This window comes from Gallus gallus, chromosome 22, assembly GCF_016699485.2.
Source record: "Gallus gallus isolate bGalGal1 chromosome 22, bGalGal1.mat.broiler.GRCg7b, whole genome shotgun sequence".
In the NCBI taxonomy this organism is placed as follows: domain Eukaryota; kingdom Metazoa; phylum Chordata; class Aves; order Galliformes; family Phasianidae; genus Gallus; species Gallus gallus.
In genome coordinates this window covers 195,089-214,943 of record NC_052553.1, presented here as the reverse complement: position 1 = coordinate 214,943, position 19,855 = coordinate 195,089, and the positions used below count along the sequence as shown (strand labels likewise).

Sequence of the window (19,855 nt, the reverse complement as noted above, 5' to 3'; positions counted from 1 at the left end):
AAGGGCAAACCATGAAGCAAACTCTGGTCTGGTTTGGAGTAGGCTTGTTAATCTGCACCTTTTCTCCAAAAGCAAAAGGAAGAGAGAGGCATGTTCAGAACCTGATTCGAAAAAGCACTGAGAGAGGCTGAGATGTGCAAAAAGGTTGTGAAATTCTTTTCTTGCAGTCAAACCTGGAAATGGTCTGAGGTTACCAGTAGACACAGATGTTTCCAATAAGGCAAGGAAGTCAGAGTCACATGGGATTCCTGTGGTCTTCTCACATTTTCAAGAGACTAAGTTTGCATTCTTGTCGGCTTTAATGAGGTTATTTTTACATTCAAAACATCATCAGAAAGGGGTGATTTAAAAACACATGTTATTTTAGAAAACGTTATCACTTTTATAGTGAGGGAATGCTAAATTGTGCACAGTGCTCATTAAGAGTTGGATCCAAACGAGTGCGTCTTCGAAGTATCAGTTGCATTTCCATGATGAATATTGCTCTGTCAGGAATTTATGAGATTATTAAAATGTGCTTCAAGCTCAGACTTGGCCAGGGAAATCTCAATCTGAGAGCACGTTATATTTTAAATGTGTGTTACATTGAATTAATCACATTTTCACTTTGTGTGTATTTGTAAAAATTGATACGGGTAGGTGTAAATATGGAGGAAAAGTATAGCAAAACCATGTGTAATTAGGTGCAAATATCCTTCCTAAATAAAGAGAAATGCAGTGAGAGGAGCTTTTTCCAGAGCTTTTGCAAATGTGCCCATCAAACCTCCTGTTACATCTCAGTGATACAGTTCTGGCAGAAGTTGTGGTTAGTTATGACAAGAGGATGAAACTATGAACTCTATGAAAATGTCCCCCCTTAAAGTAATCACAACTGGTCTCTTTTGACAATGAAAGGAAGAACGTGTGTATGCATGTGCTGACAAAAAAAATTAATTGATTTTAATAGTAACAGATCAGCCAGCATATGAAATAAGACCAGTTTACAGCCAAACTGCATGAATCTTCACTATGGATAAGCACTGTTTTTCAACAAAATCTGACACAACTGCTTCTACCCTTCGATCACACTTCTGTTTTTATATCACAGTGAAATGCCAAAACCTCGTATTAACTTGATTTCAGGCTCCACTGTGAATGTTTTGTGCAGCCGAAGGAATTCGGATGACCGCTCTGGATTATATCAGTCATTCATCCCAAATGACTGTTCCTTGTCAAGGGTCCAATTTTGCAAATTAAGGACTTTGTGCTGCTTGCTAAGTCTCTCTGCATCTCTTGAGGGTCACTTGAGTGTTTAATTCAGTGGGCACGGTGGGGATGGGTTGGACCAGATGAGCTTAGTGGTCTTTTCCAACCTTAACGATGCCTGTAGGCCTGGGGCCTACCTCTGCGCTGCCGTGTAGTCCACTCCACAGAATCAAAGAATCATAGAATCACTTTGCTTGGAAAAAGTCCTCCAGATTATGGAGTTCTGCCACCACTTAACACTATCAAGTCCACTGCTGAGCCGTGTCCCTGTGTGCCACATCCACACATCTCCTAAATAGCTGTGGGGATGGGGACTCCCACACCTCCCTGTGCAGCCTGTTCCAATATCGACCATCCCCTCCATGAGGAAATTCTTCCAGATATCCAATCTGAACTTCCCCTATTGCAACCTGAGGCTGTTTCCTCAATTCCTATCACTTATCACCTGAGTAAAGAGGCCAATACCCACCTGGCTACAACCTCCTTTCAGGTATAGCTGTAGAGAGCAATGAGTTCTCCCCTCAGCCCCCATTTTCTCCAGTCACAACCCCAGTTCCCTCAGTCACTCATCGTAAGTCTTATTTTCCAGTCCCATCACCAATTTCATTGCATGTAGTCGAGCAATTCAATGTCCTTCTTGCAGTGAGGGGCCCAAAACTGAGCACAGTATGCATATCAGATGCTTCTTCTGTCTTCTAGATGAGGTAATCCAATGCATTTTCTTTTCCACAGCTTTTATAAAAATGAAGGATGGAACTTGGCAGTAAATTTAAAATGTGAGCAAATGTTGTAGCTGTAGGGTTGGGGTTAGGGTTAGGGCCAGAGTAAGAGTGAGGTTTAGCTGTATTTGCAGGTATGTGTATGGGGGTGCACCTCACCTGTGGATTTGCATGGTTACTGTGTGATGCTACCAGTACAGAATTTGGAGGACTGGAGTGTGTATTTTAGACCTGTAGGGTGCCTCGGTAGTCTGACAGTCTTTCTTGCATGGAGTGCCAGGGTTCATTTTGCTTTTGCAAGCTGAGGTGTTACAAGAAACCAGTGGGAACCAAGAGCTAGCTTTGTCAGGTCTGTCCACACATCCCCCTTGGCACCACATCCCAGTTTTACCTGTTTCTGCAGATTGTGATTCTCAGTTGATGGGGGAGCATGTCTTGCTGACCGGGCACTCACTGTCAGGTCTTAAAAATGCAGAGGAGAAAAGAAAGCAGTCTGAATCATTACCACTTTCTAGCAACTTTTCCTTCTTCTCAGTCCATCTGTATGCTTAACAAAAAAATATGTGAAAAACTCTTAATCTGCTGCACATAATTGGGTCTTTCACAGAGGAGATTAGCACTGGCTGCTCTGCCTCTTGAGGAATGTGTCTTATCTCTGGCAAATTCAGACCCTCTGAAAATGAAGCCTCCTTTCCGTGACTGCTGGAGAAAGCTGTGTGCCTCCAAAGACCTCTCTGGGAAATAACTAATCGTTTCTCACGCCCCACACAGTGCTGAAATGGAAAGAAATGAGATCTAAACCACAAAGAGAGAGGCAGCGCTGCTGTACGAGCTGGGAGCTCCTCGCCGTTATAGAGGGGGGTGAACGTATTTGTACATGTCAGGGGACAGCTGTCTGGGAACAGACAATGCAGGTTGGTGGGTGAGTTTCCCCCTCTGACTCAGGACCACTTCTATTGCTATGAAGGTCAGTGCCTGAGTTTCTGTTCCAATACCTCACCCCTTCCCACCCTCCCTAGCCCCAAGGTAGGTGGGTGGGTGTTTTTAGGCACTTAGAATATGAGTAAGACCATGGAATGTGAAACTCCTGTACAAGGAGGGGGAGGATTAAGATGCAGAGAGAGTCACCCTGTCACAGATGTCAGAACCTTGTCTCTGCCACGTGTAGTTCTCACTGAGTGAATGTTGATGTTGCATTTGTAGTGCGCTCCCCTCGTGCAGCTTCCAGTAGAGCTTATCCTTATGGGAAAGCAAGGCCATTGCTTCCTGTGGGATTCCAGATTCCTAAAAGTGAGCAGCTACTCCAGCTGAAAACTTTGGACTGTGTCTGGGCCCATCTGCATGGAGAACTTGTAGGGGGAACCCTGGGTCTTACATCAGCCACCAGAGGACCTCCAGGGACTTTCTAGGCACGCAGAGCTACCCAGAACCCAAGCAGTGACATCAAATGCTCTACCTGTGATCCAGGGCTCAGAAAGAAGACTTATTCTGATCGCTGAAGGCTCTGCTTCTCACCTGGTTTTACATACTCCCATAAGGGGGTAATTTGGAGGAGTCATAAAGCAGGACCAGGTGGACTTAGTGCTTTGTTTGTGTAAGCACCAGTTGGTCATCAGCCATTATGCACTGCAATAAACTCAGCTGTTAGCAGGTTCATGAGGGACTGTAAAGCCCATTAAGTATTGCTGGCACGCAGGAATACTGTTTTTAACTTAAGGCTGCATTATTAGAGTGCTATCAAGAAGCAGAGACAGAATGTAGCAGCTAGCTGGGGCCTTTGCTTGGAGAGCACAAATCCAATGAAAACATCCCAAAAGCCGTCATTATTTGTTCATAATTGGATACTTACGAGCAAATTCTGCCACACGTACCTCTAGCAAGTCATACTGAAAGGCAAGAAGTGTAATAATCAAGAAGGGTATTATGGGGAAGGTTACTCATTGCTAATCACATGTGGACTGCACAATATGCAGGAGCAAAAGATACTGTGGAAAGCCCCCTCTAACCTCTCTTATTTTGAGTTAGAGATCTATTTTAAAGATGAGGAAATTCAGATTTAAGGTAGTTGTCTGATTTCACATCTTGCTCTTTCACAGCCCTCTGAAACAAGGAGCAGAAAGCAGAGGATGCTATTGCAGATTACCATGCTTTTATTGCTAGACTCATTTCCCTTTTCTGACCTGAGAATGAGACCAGCCCTATGGACTCCAGGTCAACCCATGCCTGTACATTGCTGAGCTGCTGCTTGCTATGGCTCTTCTTTTGGCAGATTCAGAAATGCATGGGCACTGATGAGGAGCTGTTGTTTAACCCGTTGTTAAGTCTGTGCTAACAGGTTTCTGTTGACAGGCTGCAAAACTTGAGAACAAAACTGTAACCCTTCTGTGCATACTATTGCAGTGTGGTTTTCCATGAATAGCCGTGGAAAAGTTAACCTCAACATCAGCTGTTTTTCGTGGAACTAACAGCTCCAAAGCCAAAAGCCAGGTGATCTGCTCATCAGCTTGCAGGACTGCTCATGCCTGTAAAAAACGAAGCCCTGGCCTGGCTCTTGAAATGCTGGGCCTCTGTTTGTGAACTGGGGAGCAGCCAGCTCACAAAGGGAGCATCCCACTCATGCCTTGATCCGAGGCAGACTTTCCCCTATGCAGAATTACAAGGGTATGCCTTGAACCTCATCAGGTTTGCTTAGGAAGCCAAGGTGAATCCAGGGATTGCAGGGATGGGAACTACTTACTATCTACCGGTAGGACAATATTCAGCAGGCAGTAACTCCTATTTTCTCAGGCCATTAGCACTACCCTGCTGGCTCTTCCGTCCCCTCCAAAGGGATGTTTACCACTACTTCTGATTAATTATTCCGGTTATCATTGCCAAAATAACGTCTTTTGTTTTTCATTTGAATTTTTCTCCTTTCCTTATACCCAGTTGACTTTGTTACTCAACCTCCAGATGAAAGATTATAGTCCTGCAGTGTCTTTGATGTGTCACGCAGTGTTTCTCCAAGACGAGCTACCTCTTTCCAGAAAGACAATGAGAAGAATGACCAGATCTTCCTGGAAATGACACTCGTCTCACAGTGTAAATAAGCCAAGTCTAGCTCCTGCAAAAGCAATCAGGCCTGTTTGCTGACATAAAAATGTCCACTCATTGCTGAAAGAGCCACGCTCCCAAACTCTGGCAGAAGCCAAAGATTGAGGTTGTTACGCTCATTCCCACACTTGAATTTGGCAAAGTAGAAGCCTATATCATCTCGTTTCACTTTTCTTAGGAGTTTGAATGTTTTCTTTTCAATAGGTTCCCCAGCTCAGTCATTCCTGCATGATGTAGTTGCAGATACCAAGTGGCAGAGATTGGCAGAGCAATGGGTGTTATCTGGGTTGCAGTAGGTCTGAAGAGTCGGTCGCAGTCCCAAAGCTATGAGTAAGCTTTTGGGTAAGATTTCCACTGGAGGCTGAACTGGTAGAGCTGCTCTTTGTGCTGTAGGGCCTTCAAATGCACAGTACTACATATGTAGGTATAGGCGTGCGTTGGTCACAAGCCAACATGACTGAGCTTATACAGCTCTTGCTTCAAATCGTAGAATCATAGAACAGTTGGGTTGGAAGAGACCTTTAAGACCATCTAATTCCAACCCCCTGCTATAGGCAGGGACACCTCCCACTAGACCAGGTTTCTCCAAGCCTCATCCAGCCTGGCTTCCAGGGAGGGGGTCCCCATGACCTCACTGGGCAAATTCTATGAGAGTTCTACAAAAACTGCAATAAAATGCTGCCTGTGATACAACCCATTGTTTTGGGGACAAATTTTTTTGCTCTCATCTGGGGCAAATCCCACCTCCTTACTGGGAATGCCATTTTGTACCACTCTTTTAATGAGAGCTGGAAATCCAGCACAGCTTGTAGTACTGAGACCTGACAGAAAGCTCTGAATCCTGCTTCAGACTTCATCACTCTGCAATACTTTTCACAAGGACTTCTAGGTCAAGCCATAATGACACATAGTTTTCAGTGCTGCCTCTGCAATAACAGAGCAGGTCATTAGAAGTCATGACCCAAAGTTCCCTCTTATCGATGGAAGTCATCTTCTTAATTTAGGAAGAAAATAGATCAAGCCTCTAAATTATTGAGTGGACGAGGTGGCTGGAATGCCTTGGGAATGGTAGGTTTTATGAGCAGCACTGAGTTCAAGGCTGTGTAATGAGAGACAGATGGGAATGGTTTTGCTGCAGTGATGTTTTATCACGAAACGAGACGGTTTTAATAGCTGTTTGGTGACTAACAGATACAGAGGTAGCCGTGCAATTAGCTTGCTTGCTGCAGTAGGCAGTGCTTCCTGGCATTGCCAAGCACACTCAACACAGGCTGATCTCACCAGAGTGACTGACTAACAAAGCCCAGAAGCTAGTGAAATGTTTCCTAGAAGTGTCTCCAGACACCCTTGTGTGATTTGAAAGCCAGCACGCTGCCAGCTTGGGTCATGAAAGAAGGGATATCTCAAGCTCTCAGGATCCCATTACATAGCAGAAACCCTCTGGGGTTTGGGGTTATCTTGAGCCCAAGAGCTCCCTGACTGCTGCTTTCCCCAAATGATGACATGGTAGTGGGAACCTTGGCCCTGTTTTTTTCCCAGTATGTTCTGGCATTTTTAGAGATGTTCGTGGAAGGCTCCAGCCTGGGCTAGGTTCAAACCAAGCACCTTTTATCTTCGGTGGGGTTTGTCCTAGAGAATTCAGCGCTATCATCTTGCATCCTCGTATGTGCTTTGCTTATAAAGTAGCTACACTTCAGAAATAAATCTCTTTCCAGAGACTAGTGGTACCTCCTTGTATATTTAATGCTTTCCTGTTGCTCATTTCAATGGTTTTCTCCTACAAGCTTTTATGTGTGCTTGTTTCAGAATCAAGTATCAAATCACGCACAAATTTTCAACTTTCTTCTTTCTTCTGCTTTCCTTTTCCTTCTCCTCTTTCTTTCTGTTTCTTTCTCCTCTTTACTCTTGATTTTTGTATTTCTTTTTATTTCTCTCCTCTTTCTAGTGGCAGCAGGATGAGCTCGGTTATTGCTTTTGGAAAGTTTGAATTACTAATGAACCTTACAAAACAACAGCAAGGATCAAATCCTTTCCAATGGCTCTATTTAAACTCAGTCCCAGTGTCTTACAGTCTTAAAATATTGACATTTTTCCAGATATTTATTCCAGATTGATAGGAAACCAAAAGAAACAAAAACATTCTTCATTTTCAGAAAAATGTGTTTAACCTTCCTCTATCATAGATATACTTCCCCAGTGCTGTGCAGGGTATGCACTACGTAGGGTTCAGTGTGTGTCATCCCTGGAGGTGCTCAAGGTCAGGTGGGATGGGGCCCTGGGCAGCCTGATCTGGTGGATGGCAACCAGCACATGCCAGAGGTTGGGGCTGAGTGGGCTTTAAAGTCTCTTCCAACCCAACCATACTGTGGTTCTACAGTTCTGTGATCTTTAAGGTCCCTTCCAACCCAACCATTCTATGAGTCTATAAGTCTATGATCCTTATGGTCTCTTTCAACCGAACCATTCTATGATTCTATGAGTCTGTGATCCTTATGGTCCCTTTCAACCCAATCATTCTGTGATTCTATGGTCCTGTGATCTGTAAGGTCCCTCTCAACCCAATCATTCTGTGATTCTATAGTCCTGTGATCTTTAAGGAACCTTTCAACCCAAGCCATGCTGTAGTTCTGTGATCCCAAGCCAGGGGTGTGCAGATAGCACTGTGGGCAGCCCAGCTGGTTCAAATGAACAGAAAGAGGGGCAGGAGGAGGTGGGAATGGGCTTAGGCAAGGCTGTGGAGTTCCTAGGAAATGCCACAGCTTGACCGAGTCATCCTCTGCCAGATCTGCCTCCAAGACACCAACACTCAGCATGCTCCCTTGAGCACACAGTCACTGTCACCCTGTGCCATGACCTCGGCAGCCTGATGTCCCCTCTCCCCACATCCTGCCCTCTCTTCTGACCCTAGCAGCACTTCCCAGCCAGCCAGATGTGAAGAACAAAGAGAAAAGCTTGGATTGATCGTGCAGCCCTACGGCACTCGGCATGCAAAGCGCTGGCAGGGCCAGGCCTGCAGTCAGAGCACTGGAACCCCCATGGCCCCGTGTTGGCTGGCTCAGAGGCAGCGCTGCCTGCCTCCATCCCAAAAGCAATCAGCTGTTGAAGGTGAAAGAGCAAAGCCACTCAGAGCAGAATTCATTATGCAAATGCCTGCGAGCAGTACTCTTTAGAAAAACAACATCAAATGCTGGAGTGAATCTGCCTGGCTGATTTTGCTGATTCCACTAAATTCTGGATGCAATAACGTCTTCATATTGCTTCAATTGTCTCTGCTGAGGCACAGCTGTGACTGCCCCCTGAAGCGTTGTGGCTGCAGAAAGGGAAGTGAAACCCAGCCAAGGCGTTCAGCACAGCAGCCCTTCAATATACAGCATATTCCCTTCAATTCTTCATTCTGTATCTCCAACTACTGCCTCTCTGTTTGAAAGGCCAATAGAACTGGCTGCTCTTCTTCTCAAAGCTGTGGTACAATCTGGTGAAGGAGCTTTTTCTCCTGGAATGAGAGGCGACTTCTGTTTAAGGATCCATTTGTTGGAAATGGGTTCTTCTCTTGCCTGGGAACCTGGATGAGGAGAAACACTTTGGTGCATAGCCAAGAGGGGGTTCTCAATGGTGGCCATTGAGCCCCTCCTATAATACAGTCATATGCAGGTCCTTATCCTTCGACTGGCTGTAGAGAGACTGTGCACTCCTCTTCCCTGCTGAATCTCAGACACACACTCTGGTTTTGCATCCAGGCCCCCGAGGTTGAACAAGGCATTTCAGCACAGATATTTAGAGGGTCTCTAACTGGTCATGTCATCTGGAGAATGAACTGAACTGTGCTGGCAGTGGAGAAATGTGTAAATGCTTGACTGGATGGGTCATAAGGCAGCCAATTTGACCTTCATCCAGACACTCATCCAGATAAAACAGCACGGAACCACTCACAGGCACAGTGTGGCTAGCACAACCCCTCCCCTTCTGTCTGTTATCAGATTGCCAGATGAATCACAGCATGGTTGGATTGGAAGAGACCTCACAGCCCATCCAGTTCCAAGCCCTGCTGCGGTCTGGTTGCCACCCACCAGCTCAGGCTGCCCAGGGCCCCATCCATTGCCTTGAGCACCTCCAGGGATGGGGCACCCCCTCTTCTCTGGGCAGCAGTGCCAGAATCTCACTAAATTTTCAGCCTCTCCTGTGTAATGGCACGATAATTTGTTTCCTGGGTATGTCCTTGTCATTCAGTCTGGCAATTCTTCCCTGGGAGGTGTTGATTTCTCCATCTCCTCTGAGGCAGTGTAGCTGCCAATGTTGCACTCTGAACTCCAGACTGCTATCTGGCACTCTCCCTTCCATATGCATGGGTGAGAGAAATGTCAAGCAATGACACACGAACTGTTAGCTCACATGAAAGGAGGAAGGCTGAACTCTGTCCTCTACACTTGCTGGATGCCCAGCAGAACTACCCATTGCACAGCAGTAGGAAGCATTGCTCAACAGGTATCAATTCACTGCAAGAAGAGAGGGGAAGAGAGACCATTAGTCATGAGGATAAGCAGTATACAGGGACGTGGTGTCACTAGGTGGTAGCTGGCTGCAAGAAATAATGTAAAACACAGTGCAGCTCTGCATTGGCATGAGTTGTTAGCCCTGTTTTTATGATGATGGTATTGCAGAGCTGTCTGAGCCAGCTCTCATCAGTAAGACGTCAAATCTTTGCCAGTGAAGTCAAAGCTTGTAAGGACATGATATCATTTTGCACCATGCCTTGGGCATTGCCATGAAGGCGAGATGGTTTTCAGCCCTCAAGCCCTGCCCTGACCCCAGCCCCAAAGATTTCTGACTGTCTCTGCACCCTCTTGAATGTAGTTTGGGCAGCATTCAGCTCCATTTGGATCCGCAGCACCATAACCTCACCCCTGGAGCATCCAGACAGAGGATCTCTCCACGCAAAAACAACTGCAGCTTTTTGTTCTCTGGCTGGAATTCCTGGACTGCTGCTTTTTGTTCGGATTTATTTTATTTTCAACATAAATAAAGAAAACAAAGCTGGTACAAGCAATAGTCTGCTGAAGTTCCATTGCAGGAGGCGTGGAACCAGAACAAGGAAAACATCCTCGTGTTTTGTTTCTCTCCGTGCAGAATTGGTTAACTTGGGTTCAGACTTTGACTCACTCAGCAGGCCTGCCCCCCGGTGTTTACTTAAAATCACAGCTAAGTGCATTAAAACAACATTAAAGCAAAGACACCAGCCTGCAAAGAGCAAATAGAATGGAGGGAGCATTGTCTTAAGGCAGCGGTGTGCTCAGTTCAGGCTTCCCTCTGCCCAATTGCCCTGCGGGGGGATTTCTGACCACTCCATGGGTCTCTGCTTTGCCCTGCAGCCCCATTCCTCGAGGAGAGCCTGAGCTGAAGCCACAGGCTCTTCTTGCAGACAGATAACCCCAGGCTGAGCCATGTAGTGGGTTCAGCTCCCACCAGAAGGAGCAGCTCCGAGGTGATGCTCACAGGGCGTGAGTGCTGTGAAATCTTTGTTTTCCTTAAAAGACCTCTGCCTGCACAAGACAGCCCGCGCTCAGCTGTGGGCTGCTCTACATACTTCAGTGAGGAATCCGCTTTCCTCTGCTGAACGGCTCAGGCAGATGTTTCTTGGTATCTGCAGAGGGTGATGATAGAATTGGCAGCGCGCTCGGAGCGGAGCCGTCTGCATCTCCTTGTGTGTCAGTCCCATCCACGCCATCTCCGCTCATCCCCATCAAAGCTTTTTCCAGCACCTTTCTACCAGCATCTCCCTTCCTTCACTTTGGGTTCCTCTTCTGCACGGTTTGCCCATAGGCTGCCCAGGGAGGTAGTGGGGTCACCGTCCCTGGAGGTGTTCAAGGATCACGGGGACGTGGCATTGAGGAATGTGGTCAGTGGGCATGGAGGGGTGGGTCAGGCTCAGGCTTGGGGATCCAAGAGGCCTCTTCCAACTTTAATGATCCCATGGCTCTTTGAGTGGGCACGGTGGGGATGGGGTGATGATTGGACTAAATGATCTTAGAGGTCTTTTCCAACCTTTATGATTCAAGGGTTCTGTGAACACAGCGCTCCATTTGGCATCTTTTCACCAGGAAAAACACTGGCTTTGGGAGAAGAAGGAGGAAAGAAGATCCAAAAAACAAAGGACAGGCTCAGAAATCCTCCAGTGCCTTTTTGGATGATTTCATATCTGAAAGAATGAATCCATAATGCAATAGTGCTGATGCTGACATTTGAGTATTTACAGTGGGATCTTTTGCAGGTTGGAACTCGGGAGGAAAAGAGAAAAAAAGGAATAGCTCAGAGGGCAAAGGTTTTGTTTAAAAATGTACAACAAACTGTAGCTTAGCACCGTTCTCACAGAACAGCAAGAAAAGCAGTTTTTTTGGCTTCATATGCGCAGGGACATCAGCTTCCATCACTAACTCTGCTTTTCCTCTTTCTTCTCTGTTCTTCCAGGGCCGCTGCATCAATTTCACCCGAGTGAAGAACGCCGACGCTCCCCCCAAATACCCCCTCAACAACACCTACCCGCTGCCCCCCCCTCCCCCAGCCCCTATCTACAACCCCCCTCCCCCAGCCCCCATCTACACCCCGCCGCCCCCCAGCTCTCCCACGCCCCACGCCCCCTCCCCATCCTCCACACTCCCCCCTCTCCCCCCACTGCCCCAAGTCCCACCACCCAACAGGGCCCCCCCTCCGTCCCGACCCCCTCCTCGCCCTACAGTCTAAGGGTCCCATCTCTTCTAGAAGCATTTGAGGGTTTTTTTTTTCAGCAGTACTGTATCACGTCTGTCTTCGGGGTGGGGGGTGGGGGTGGGGGGCAGAGGAAGCCACACCGGTTTTGGAATGGGACAGAATGAATGACTTCGTCGTCGCCTTTCTCCTTTCGATTTCTGTTGTCTTTAAAACCCCTTGAGCATCAGTGCCACCAAACCATCGAAGCAAGAAAAGCCAAGATACTGCAGGAGCAAGGCGAGTGACTCCAGCTCTGTTTCAGCAAGGCTCTCCCCACCGCTTCCCCGCGCCTCATCACAGTGATTCCAGGATATATTGGGAAATGGTTGAAGGTTCTCCCCAGGGAAGGGATGCAAAAGGCTTCTTCAGGTGCAAAAGCTTGGAGCATCCTGAAGACATCTGCACAAATTCACGGTATGAGACTCAAGGGATGACAGAAAGCCAGCTTGCATGCCAGCTGCCAGGTGAATAAGGACAGCAGCAGGTCTGCAAGCACAGAAAGCCAATAAATCTGGAGCAGAATTGATGGTGGGCAGCTGTTCCCATGGCCTGTGAATTGGAGAAGGGATGGTCACCTTGGAGGGTCCAAAAAGGAGAAGGGGTAGGTCTCTGGTGTCTGGTTTGGGGTACGTTGGGATGTGGAAGTGCAGGTGAATGAAAACGAAGTGCCACCAGGCAAAAGGATCACGTGGGAAATCAGTCAGCGCTATCAGTCAATGAATCACCAGGCTTCAGCCTCCTCCCATGAGGACAGGAGTGAGACACAGCAGGTCGGTGCTCCCAGCAGGACAGAGGGGCTCACAGCAATCCGGGAAAGGTCTGGTTGACAGAAGAGTCTTTGCATTTGGCTTAGACTAATTATGTCCATCTAATTAACACCTCTGCAGTTCAGCGCTGTAATTTAATGCTGTTTTCCATTCTTAAAGGAAAGTTTCTGAGTGCAAACAGGTGGCTAGGCATATCGATTTCTCTAAATCCAGTCTACTTGGGCTCCTTGTTATTGTCAGTTTAAAATGGTTACCACTGATGCGTTCCTGTTTTTTCTGTAAATTACGTACTTTTGCCCCGAAAATATTTCCACATGGATTCTTATTCTTTGTTTTCCCTTCCTGAATAAGTAGCAGATGTCTTCCAAACTCAAAGAGCCAGTGTGCTTACTCACTCTTGTCAACTCTCAGCAACATCACTTCTTTATGCAGTTGTTGACTATGGCAAAAACCCCACACCAGATGCAGGATGGGAATCGGTCTTCCAAGAAATGCACTGGATGCATTTCTCCATGCTTTCCTCTTCGTGGGACTCCCACCGTATTCCACACCACAGCCTATGCACACATCACAGCAAACTTTCTGAGCACATGCCTAGTGATAGCAATAGGGGAGGTCGCTGAGCTTCTGTCGCTGTTTTACGGTCAGGATTGGTTCTCATAAAAGGACTGGAAATTGCTAAGTCATAAAGGGTAAGACTGTCTTGTTCTATGAATATCTAAGAGTTCTCGTGCTCATATCATTTTGTACCAGGTAAAGAAATGCATTGCCAAGTGCTTACTTCAGTGCTGTTGGAAATACTAATTCTAGCTTTTCTTGCTATTAGAAGAAAAAAAAAAAGGAAAAAAAAGGAAAAAAAAATGTCAAGAAGGAAAAAAAAAAAATAAAAAACAGATGAAAAGGACTCAGTGGAGACCTGACTTGGGACCTCTTGGTTAAGGACATCTGTGAATGAAGCCTGACCATGAGACCCAGCATCAAGCTAACCCACGTTCGGTCAATGTGCCACTTTTAGGTGCCATAAACACATCAACTACGATGGATCTGAAGACTCATTTGAAGGGTGACACTTCAGCCCAACACTGTTTTGTCTGCAGGCGGCACAGAGCAGTCCCCAATTTGGAGCAAAACCCGGTTTTGCCACTCACTATGTCAAGTTCTACGAGGTAGAGGGCACGGTTGGCTCAATGAGATGACGTTGTGATGGTCGCGTTGGAGTGGGAAGCCTTTAACACCCCGACACAAATTGGTTGGATTCCCTCTGGTGGTGAATGGGATTTGGTGAGATGTTGAACGAGTACGGTGTAACACAGGATCAACAAATATTTCCCTCAACAGAACCTCGATATTCCAAAACAGGTTGGAAAAGAGATTGGTTTTCAGCATTACGGCATTGAGGGTTTTTTTTAGTGTCAATTAAGCAATAAACATAAACCCATAAATCTGAAGCTACTGCTGGGGAAAAAAAATAATAGCAGTGTATGCTCCATGACTGAAGCTAACTTCTTGCAGATGTATGTAGGAATTTTCCTTCTCTGCAAACAGAGGGGGAAAAAAAATCCACAGTAGGAAAGAAGCAAAACGAAGCGTACATCGGGCTAGAAAAATAACCATTGCAAAATATCCCCATGTAATCATCCCGTTTATGAATAAAAAATAAACTCCAATTTTTTTTTTTTGTTGTACATATTATTACTGCATGCTTACCATATGTTAGATGGAAGCATTTCCTATCCCGTGTGGATAAAAGAACATTTTTCAAGTTGTAGTAAATTATTATAAAGCCAATGACATTTCATGGCATGTTATTGTATCAAGCTGTGCTTGTTGTATTTTTTTTTTCTTTATGGTTGTATGGCTTTTTTTTTTTTTATAAGTGTACAAATATTTCCTGTAGTGACGAGCACCTGCTTTACGTAGCACTAATTGGGGCACGAGGACGCCGGGCTGCCCAACCTTGGATGCATTGGGAAGAGTTTTGCACATCTACCATCAGAACGGAGTTTAAGGTATTAAGAATGAAAATTTGGGCCCAAATTGAAATGAACTCACGGACAATTAATGCTATGTAAATGAGGTCGAATTAGCTGGTGTGCCGTGTGCTGATATATGGCACCCTATGTATTCTCTCTGTATAAAACTTTCCTAGAAACACATTACACAGGCTATCAATCCACACTTGCCAGTTGTTAAGTAAAGGCTCATTATAGATCAAAAGGAGCTGTGTGGCACTACATCTGCTCCATGATTTCAAAGGACTTCAGCAGATTTCTCTGTTTACTACTTTCACATGCTCCTATATAGGGTCGGTCTAAACAGCAATAAACAGATGTCTGATGGCGTTAATAAACAGTTTTTCTTTGCTCAAAATAGATCACTTTGATTATCCCTTTGTGTTTAATTCAAGCAAAGCTTTCTATCAGTGCACCAGAGGACTGAGCAGCTGCATTCAGCAAAGATTCCAATGTTTTATAATTGCTAACATCACACATTATTGCTGGCTGCATTTTGAAGCATTCACCCATATGAGCTTTGGTGGCCATCAGAAGTCTTCCTCTGCTCCTTGGTGCATGAAGGCATCTTCTGTCACTGTTAATTCTGGGGAACATCTGGCTTTGGAGCGATCTGGGCACAGTGACATTGCCCTGTATGTGGTGCTGATGCAGCAAAGGAATAGAAACCAGCCTTCTGCTCTGATGTTGGATTATGTTCTGTCACCTCAGCCAGTGCTGTGCAATGATGTTTTATTCCCTCTGTTTGTTGCATGTGTCATTTGTTAAATCCAGTCATTATTCTTGCTGACCTTGATGTTATTATTAAAGAACTACACAAATTTACACTTGGCTCCATCAGATTCATTGGCTAGGTAGAGGGAGCAACCACGAGAGAATCCTGGTCAACAAGTTACCCCATAAAGCCAGCTTTCCACCATCCTGGAGAACACAAACTTGGGAATTTGTGTGTTTCTGCCTGACACAAAAGCTGTTTTCACCTGGAGGTGACACAGTCTATGCTGTCTGCATCAGTACAGGTGTCTTGGTTGACCAGTGGTTGACCAATGGTTGGTCAGTGGTTGACCAACTGTTGACCAACAGTTGACCAACGGTTGACCACAGCTTAACCATGAGCCAGCAGTGTGTCCAGAACTCCCTTCCAACCTCTACAATTCTGTGATTCTGTGATGCCCAGAGCCTCACATTCCAACCATAGGATAATGTTTAATGCAGTTCACTGAGCAACCGCTAACAAGGGCAAGTGTAAGTGAAGCACACCTGCTAAAAATACCTAAGCACACTTCCTCTTGCATCTGTTGATGGCCCTTCTTTCTTCCTCTCTGCTTAACGATCCAACACACACCTTTGATTTCAATGTCGTTGGAATATTTTATTGCACAAAGAAAACTAACGCAAAGAAAGCTAACACAAGGAAGCTGAGCCTTAATACACCCAGCAAATGATTCATGCTTTTTAGCTCCTGAAAACATGAGCTACCAGTTTGGAAGGGACCTCACAGCCCCCCAGCCCTATCCTTTGCTGTGGGCTGAGTGTCCCCCACCAGCTCAGGTTGTCCAGAGCCTCATCCATGGCCTTGGGCACCTCCAGGCATGGCGAACCCATACTTCTCTGGGCAGCAGTGCCAGGGTCTCATAGACCTCATCATGATGAATTTCCTCCTAAATTTTCCCAAGAAATGCTGTTTTTAGAACAGTGTGTGCAAAGCAACGAGCTGTGCGTGCAATGCTGCTGAGCACGTGGCTGGCTTTGGGCAGCTGCAGAGTTCCTTGTTTGGCAGGAAAGCAAATTATTCATTTTTTCTTCTTTTTTTTTTCTCTCTCTCTCTTTTTTTCTTTTTTTCTTTTTTTTTTTCTTTCTTTCTATTTTTGGCAAAGAAAGCCCCTTCCAACTCATAGATAAGGCTCTTGAGAGGGGGCTGATGGAAGCAGCCGTGACATGGTAGGATCCTCTTTTTGCTGTTTGCGTTGCTGAAGAATGTAACACTCTTTTTTAAAGAAACAGACATAAAATCACTTGTAAAAACAACGGAATAAATCATGTTGCACGCAGACAGTGGCTGAAAGCCTGTAACACTCTGCCAGAATAAACTGCTGATGTTTCTTGAGATAATTTAAATATCTTTTAATATTTAAATGCTTTCAGAGCTCCCTCTTGCTAGCAGAGGAAGGTAAAATATCATTTCATGAAGGTGTTTTCTCGTGTCACAGGGAGTGCAGACGTGGCCTGAAGGAACGCCATGGGATGACCCTGTCCTCAGCCCAAGCAGGGATTTTTCTGGTTCTTCACAGCCATCAACTCGTGGGGCCTTTTTCAGAGCTGGAGGAATTAATAGGGATGGAGAACAGCATGCAGAAATACCACAGCGAGTGGAAAACTGAGCTTAGCCTATGAGGTCACTTCAATTGCAAGGGGATTTCTGCGTTCCACTTTCCGTTCCCATTTCAAACCCTTCCTGGCACATCCCTCCGGGCGTGCGTGGCTCAGCTGTCCCGGATCCTTTCCTCCATTGGAGCCCCTCGGTCTCCTTGAGCATCCACTGGGCTACGGGATGTCGTCGGGGTCCATTTCCTATATGGTTTTCCTCAATGGAAAAATGTCAAGGAAACTAAAAGCTGAGCAGAAATAGAGCGTATCTACACACCTCCAAACCATTTTTGGGGATGGGGATTGTGAAATCTGAGCACCCATAGCCTTTAAAAGCTTTATCTGCCCATTGGCTTCTTGCTATGTAACATCCCAGCCTACCTAGGCAATCCCTGCACTGTTTTTAAGAAAAGGAATGGGAAAAATTCTCCAGGCCGTGGGTCAGCTTTGGCTCTGCTCCCAGTAAACCGCAGCAAACCCTGTGCTGGTGGGATGTGAGGGTCGGAGACACCGTGACCCCACACCTTTGGGAACAACAGAGCAGGATCCCCATAACCACAGCGACAGCCGAAGTGGAAAAAAGATCAGGAATGGCTCAAGAGTATTTTTAGCTGCCTCCAATGCAGCAGGGGAGCCAGCCAGAGATACATGGGTGACGTTTCCATTGACTGGAACTTGGGAATCTCTGCTTTGTTGGGATATGACATGAATTCTTAACATTTTTGGGGGGCTAAGCCTCGTGTCTTTCTATGGGTTGATCACTGAAGCTTATTTCCCAGGCTGCCATGGAATCAAGGGAGCTGTGCTCTTGCTAAAAATGCACTCAAATGACTACAGGAGCATCAGGCAGTTTTATGCTTGTTTTCTTAACCGTCCAGCTCAGAAGGTTAAACTGATGTCATTCTCTCTTGTCTGATCCTGTCTGGGTAGGGATGTGGATGGTTTGGTCCAGACTTCTCTCCTGGGCTTGCAAATTTACTATTTTATTGTGCTTTTTGTTTTGTTTTGTTTTGTTTTCATTGGATTTTTGTTTGTTCTGTTGGGTTTTTTGGTTGTTTTTAGTTGTTTTTAGAGAAGGATGTGGAGGTAAATTACAGAATCGTGCAGTCGTTTCAGTTGGAAGGGATCCTTAAAGGTCATCAGTTCCAGCCCCCCTGCAGTGTATGGGGGCAATAACCCATCAAAGACGAAAGAGGCAGATGTTGGCAAGCTACGACCCTGGGTGCTTAGACAACAGCTTGTCCTCCAAACATGGCAGCAAGCCAGACAACTGTTCTCTTCTTTTCGGTTGCAGGAGACCTTACAAGTGGCTTTTTGACCCAAAATTGACCCAAATGGACAGGATTCAGGTTGGATATCAGGAAAAATTTCTTCTCTGAAAGAGCAGTTATGCACTGGCACAGGCTGCCAAGGGAGATGTTGGAGTCTCAGTCCCTGGAGGTGCTCAAGAACCACAGGGATGTGGCACTGAGGAAGCCTAAGGGCACTTAGGATCCTTAGGTTCCCTGCAACTGCATTTTGAAGGTTGGTGATGCTGATGCTGGGTTTCCACTTGGTTTCCTTCTCTGTAAACCAGCCCAAAGGTGAGCGTGCAGCAAGAGAAACCATTTATGTCCAGCACCTGGTGATGCTGTCCATCCCCAGGACAGCAGCAATGCTCTGGACCCTATAGGGCAGCTCCGGGAGCATCACTTGTGTCCAGAGAAAGCTACATTGGGAGGATTCAACTCCTGGAGCAGTGCTGTTGGTGGGCAGGATCTTGGCTGGTGCAGAGCTCACATAGCTCTGTCTCACGGGCTGCATAGCTGCCGGGGATTTTTGGAATTAAAAATAATAAAAATCCCACAGGGTTAGTTCCTGTGGGTTCTTTAAATAACCAGAGAGTCTGCAGTAGGTGGAGGAAAGCTGAAGTCATGCTGCAAATATGGAGGTAACTCTATCTACTTACCCAAGGCCAAATTGGCACGGTTTGAAAGTGTGCCCATTAGAAATGGGAGACATCAGAGATAGTGATGAAGAAAGCACTGCTCTGGCTGCTTTTTGGGACTGGATGCTATCAGACCTCACCCCAGTGTGTTTCCAGGCAGACAAAGGCACGTGGGAACAAATGCAAATGTTAACAGGGAGAGAAGGGCCAAAGCCAAAAGCTTTGCATACATTCCTGAGAAGCACCTTGGATATGGAGGGAGCTTCAGAAACTGAATCCTCTTGGTCTGAAAACCGTGGAAAATCCACAGATTTCTTCTTAGCAACACATGGTACAGCAAAGTGGTGGCGCACGCGTGGCCCTAAGTGAGGCTCATGTCATTGTTGCACCACTGCAAGACATGGGACACAGCTCCTCGTGGCAGCGCTGTTTGCCCTTTGTGTAGCACCAGTGTGCATTTGGTACAGCAGGACTGCTGCCAAACTAAGCACTGCAGGATTAAGCCTTGATGTATAGGATGCCTTAGAAGGGAATCTGGCTCCCCGTGCAAAACAACTTTTGATTTTTCTCTTGGCAAGAGCCTCCCTTTGTCTCCAGATATATATTGATCACATGTCTGCTCCAGCTGGGGCTGCACAGCCATACTTCCAGCCTTCCAAGCCTGCCCTTTAACAAACTTCCCCATAAAACAGAAGCAGCTCATGTGTCATGTACACCAGACAGAGGAGAGAAGCATGCGAGCGAGAGCCAAAGAAATGCCACGCTCACTTTGTGCCGTCCATCACAACAAAGCTGCTGCGTGCAGAGTGTAAGCAGCCAACAGAGGGGGTTTGTTCCTAGTATTTCTCTCCTATTCAACAGAAACACAAAGGGGCTGCACCCAACCTGTGCTGTGCCCTTCCCTGGCTCCACTGTATGCTCACAATTGGGTTGGAAGGGACATTAAAACCAACCCAGACCTAACCTGGCCATGGGCTGGGGTAC

The 19,855-nt window shown here is 46.2% G+C and overlaps 1 protein-coding gene across 1 annotated transcript in view; it reads left to right on the top strand.

Moving 5' to 3' along the window:
• Positions 1–15,402, top strand: part of ANTXR1 (ANTXR cell adhesion molecule 1) — a 93,889-nt gene extending 78,487 nt beyond the window's left edge. The window contains exon 18 of the mRNA XM_425758.8: positions 11,520–15,402. Coding sequence (XP_425758.5) covers positions 11,520–11,792 — 273 coding nt within the window. The 3' untranslated portion in view covers positions 11,793–15,402. The remainder of the gene's footprint in view (positions 1–11,519) is intronic.
• The last annotated feature ends 4,453 nt before the right edge of the window (positions 15,403–19,855 follow it).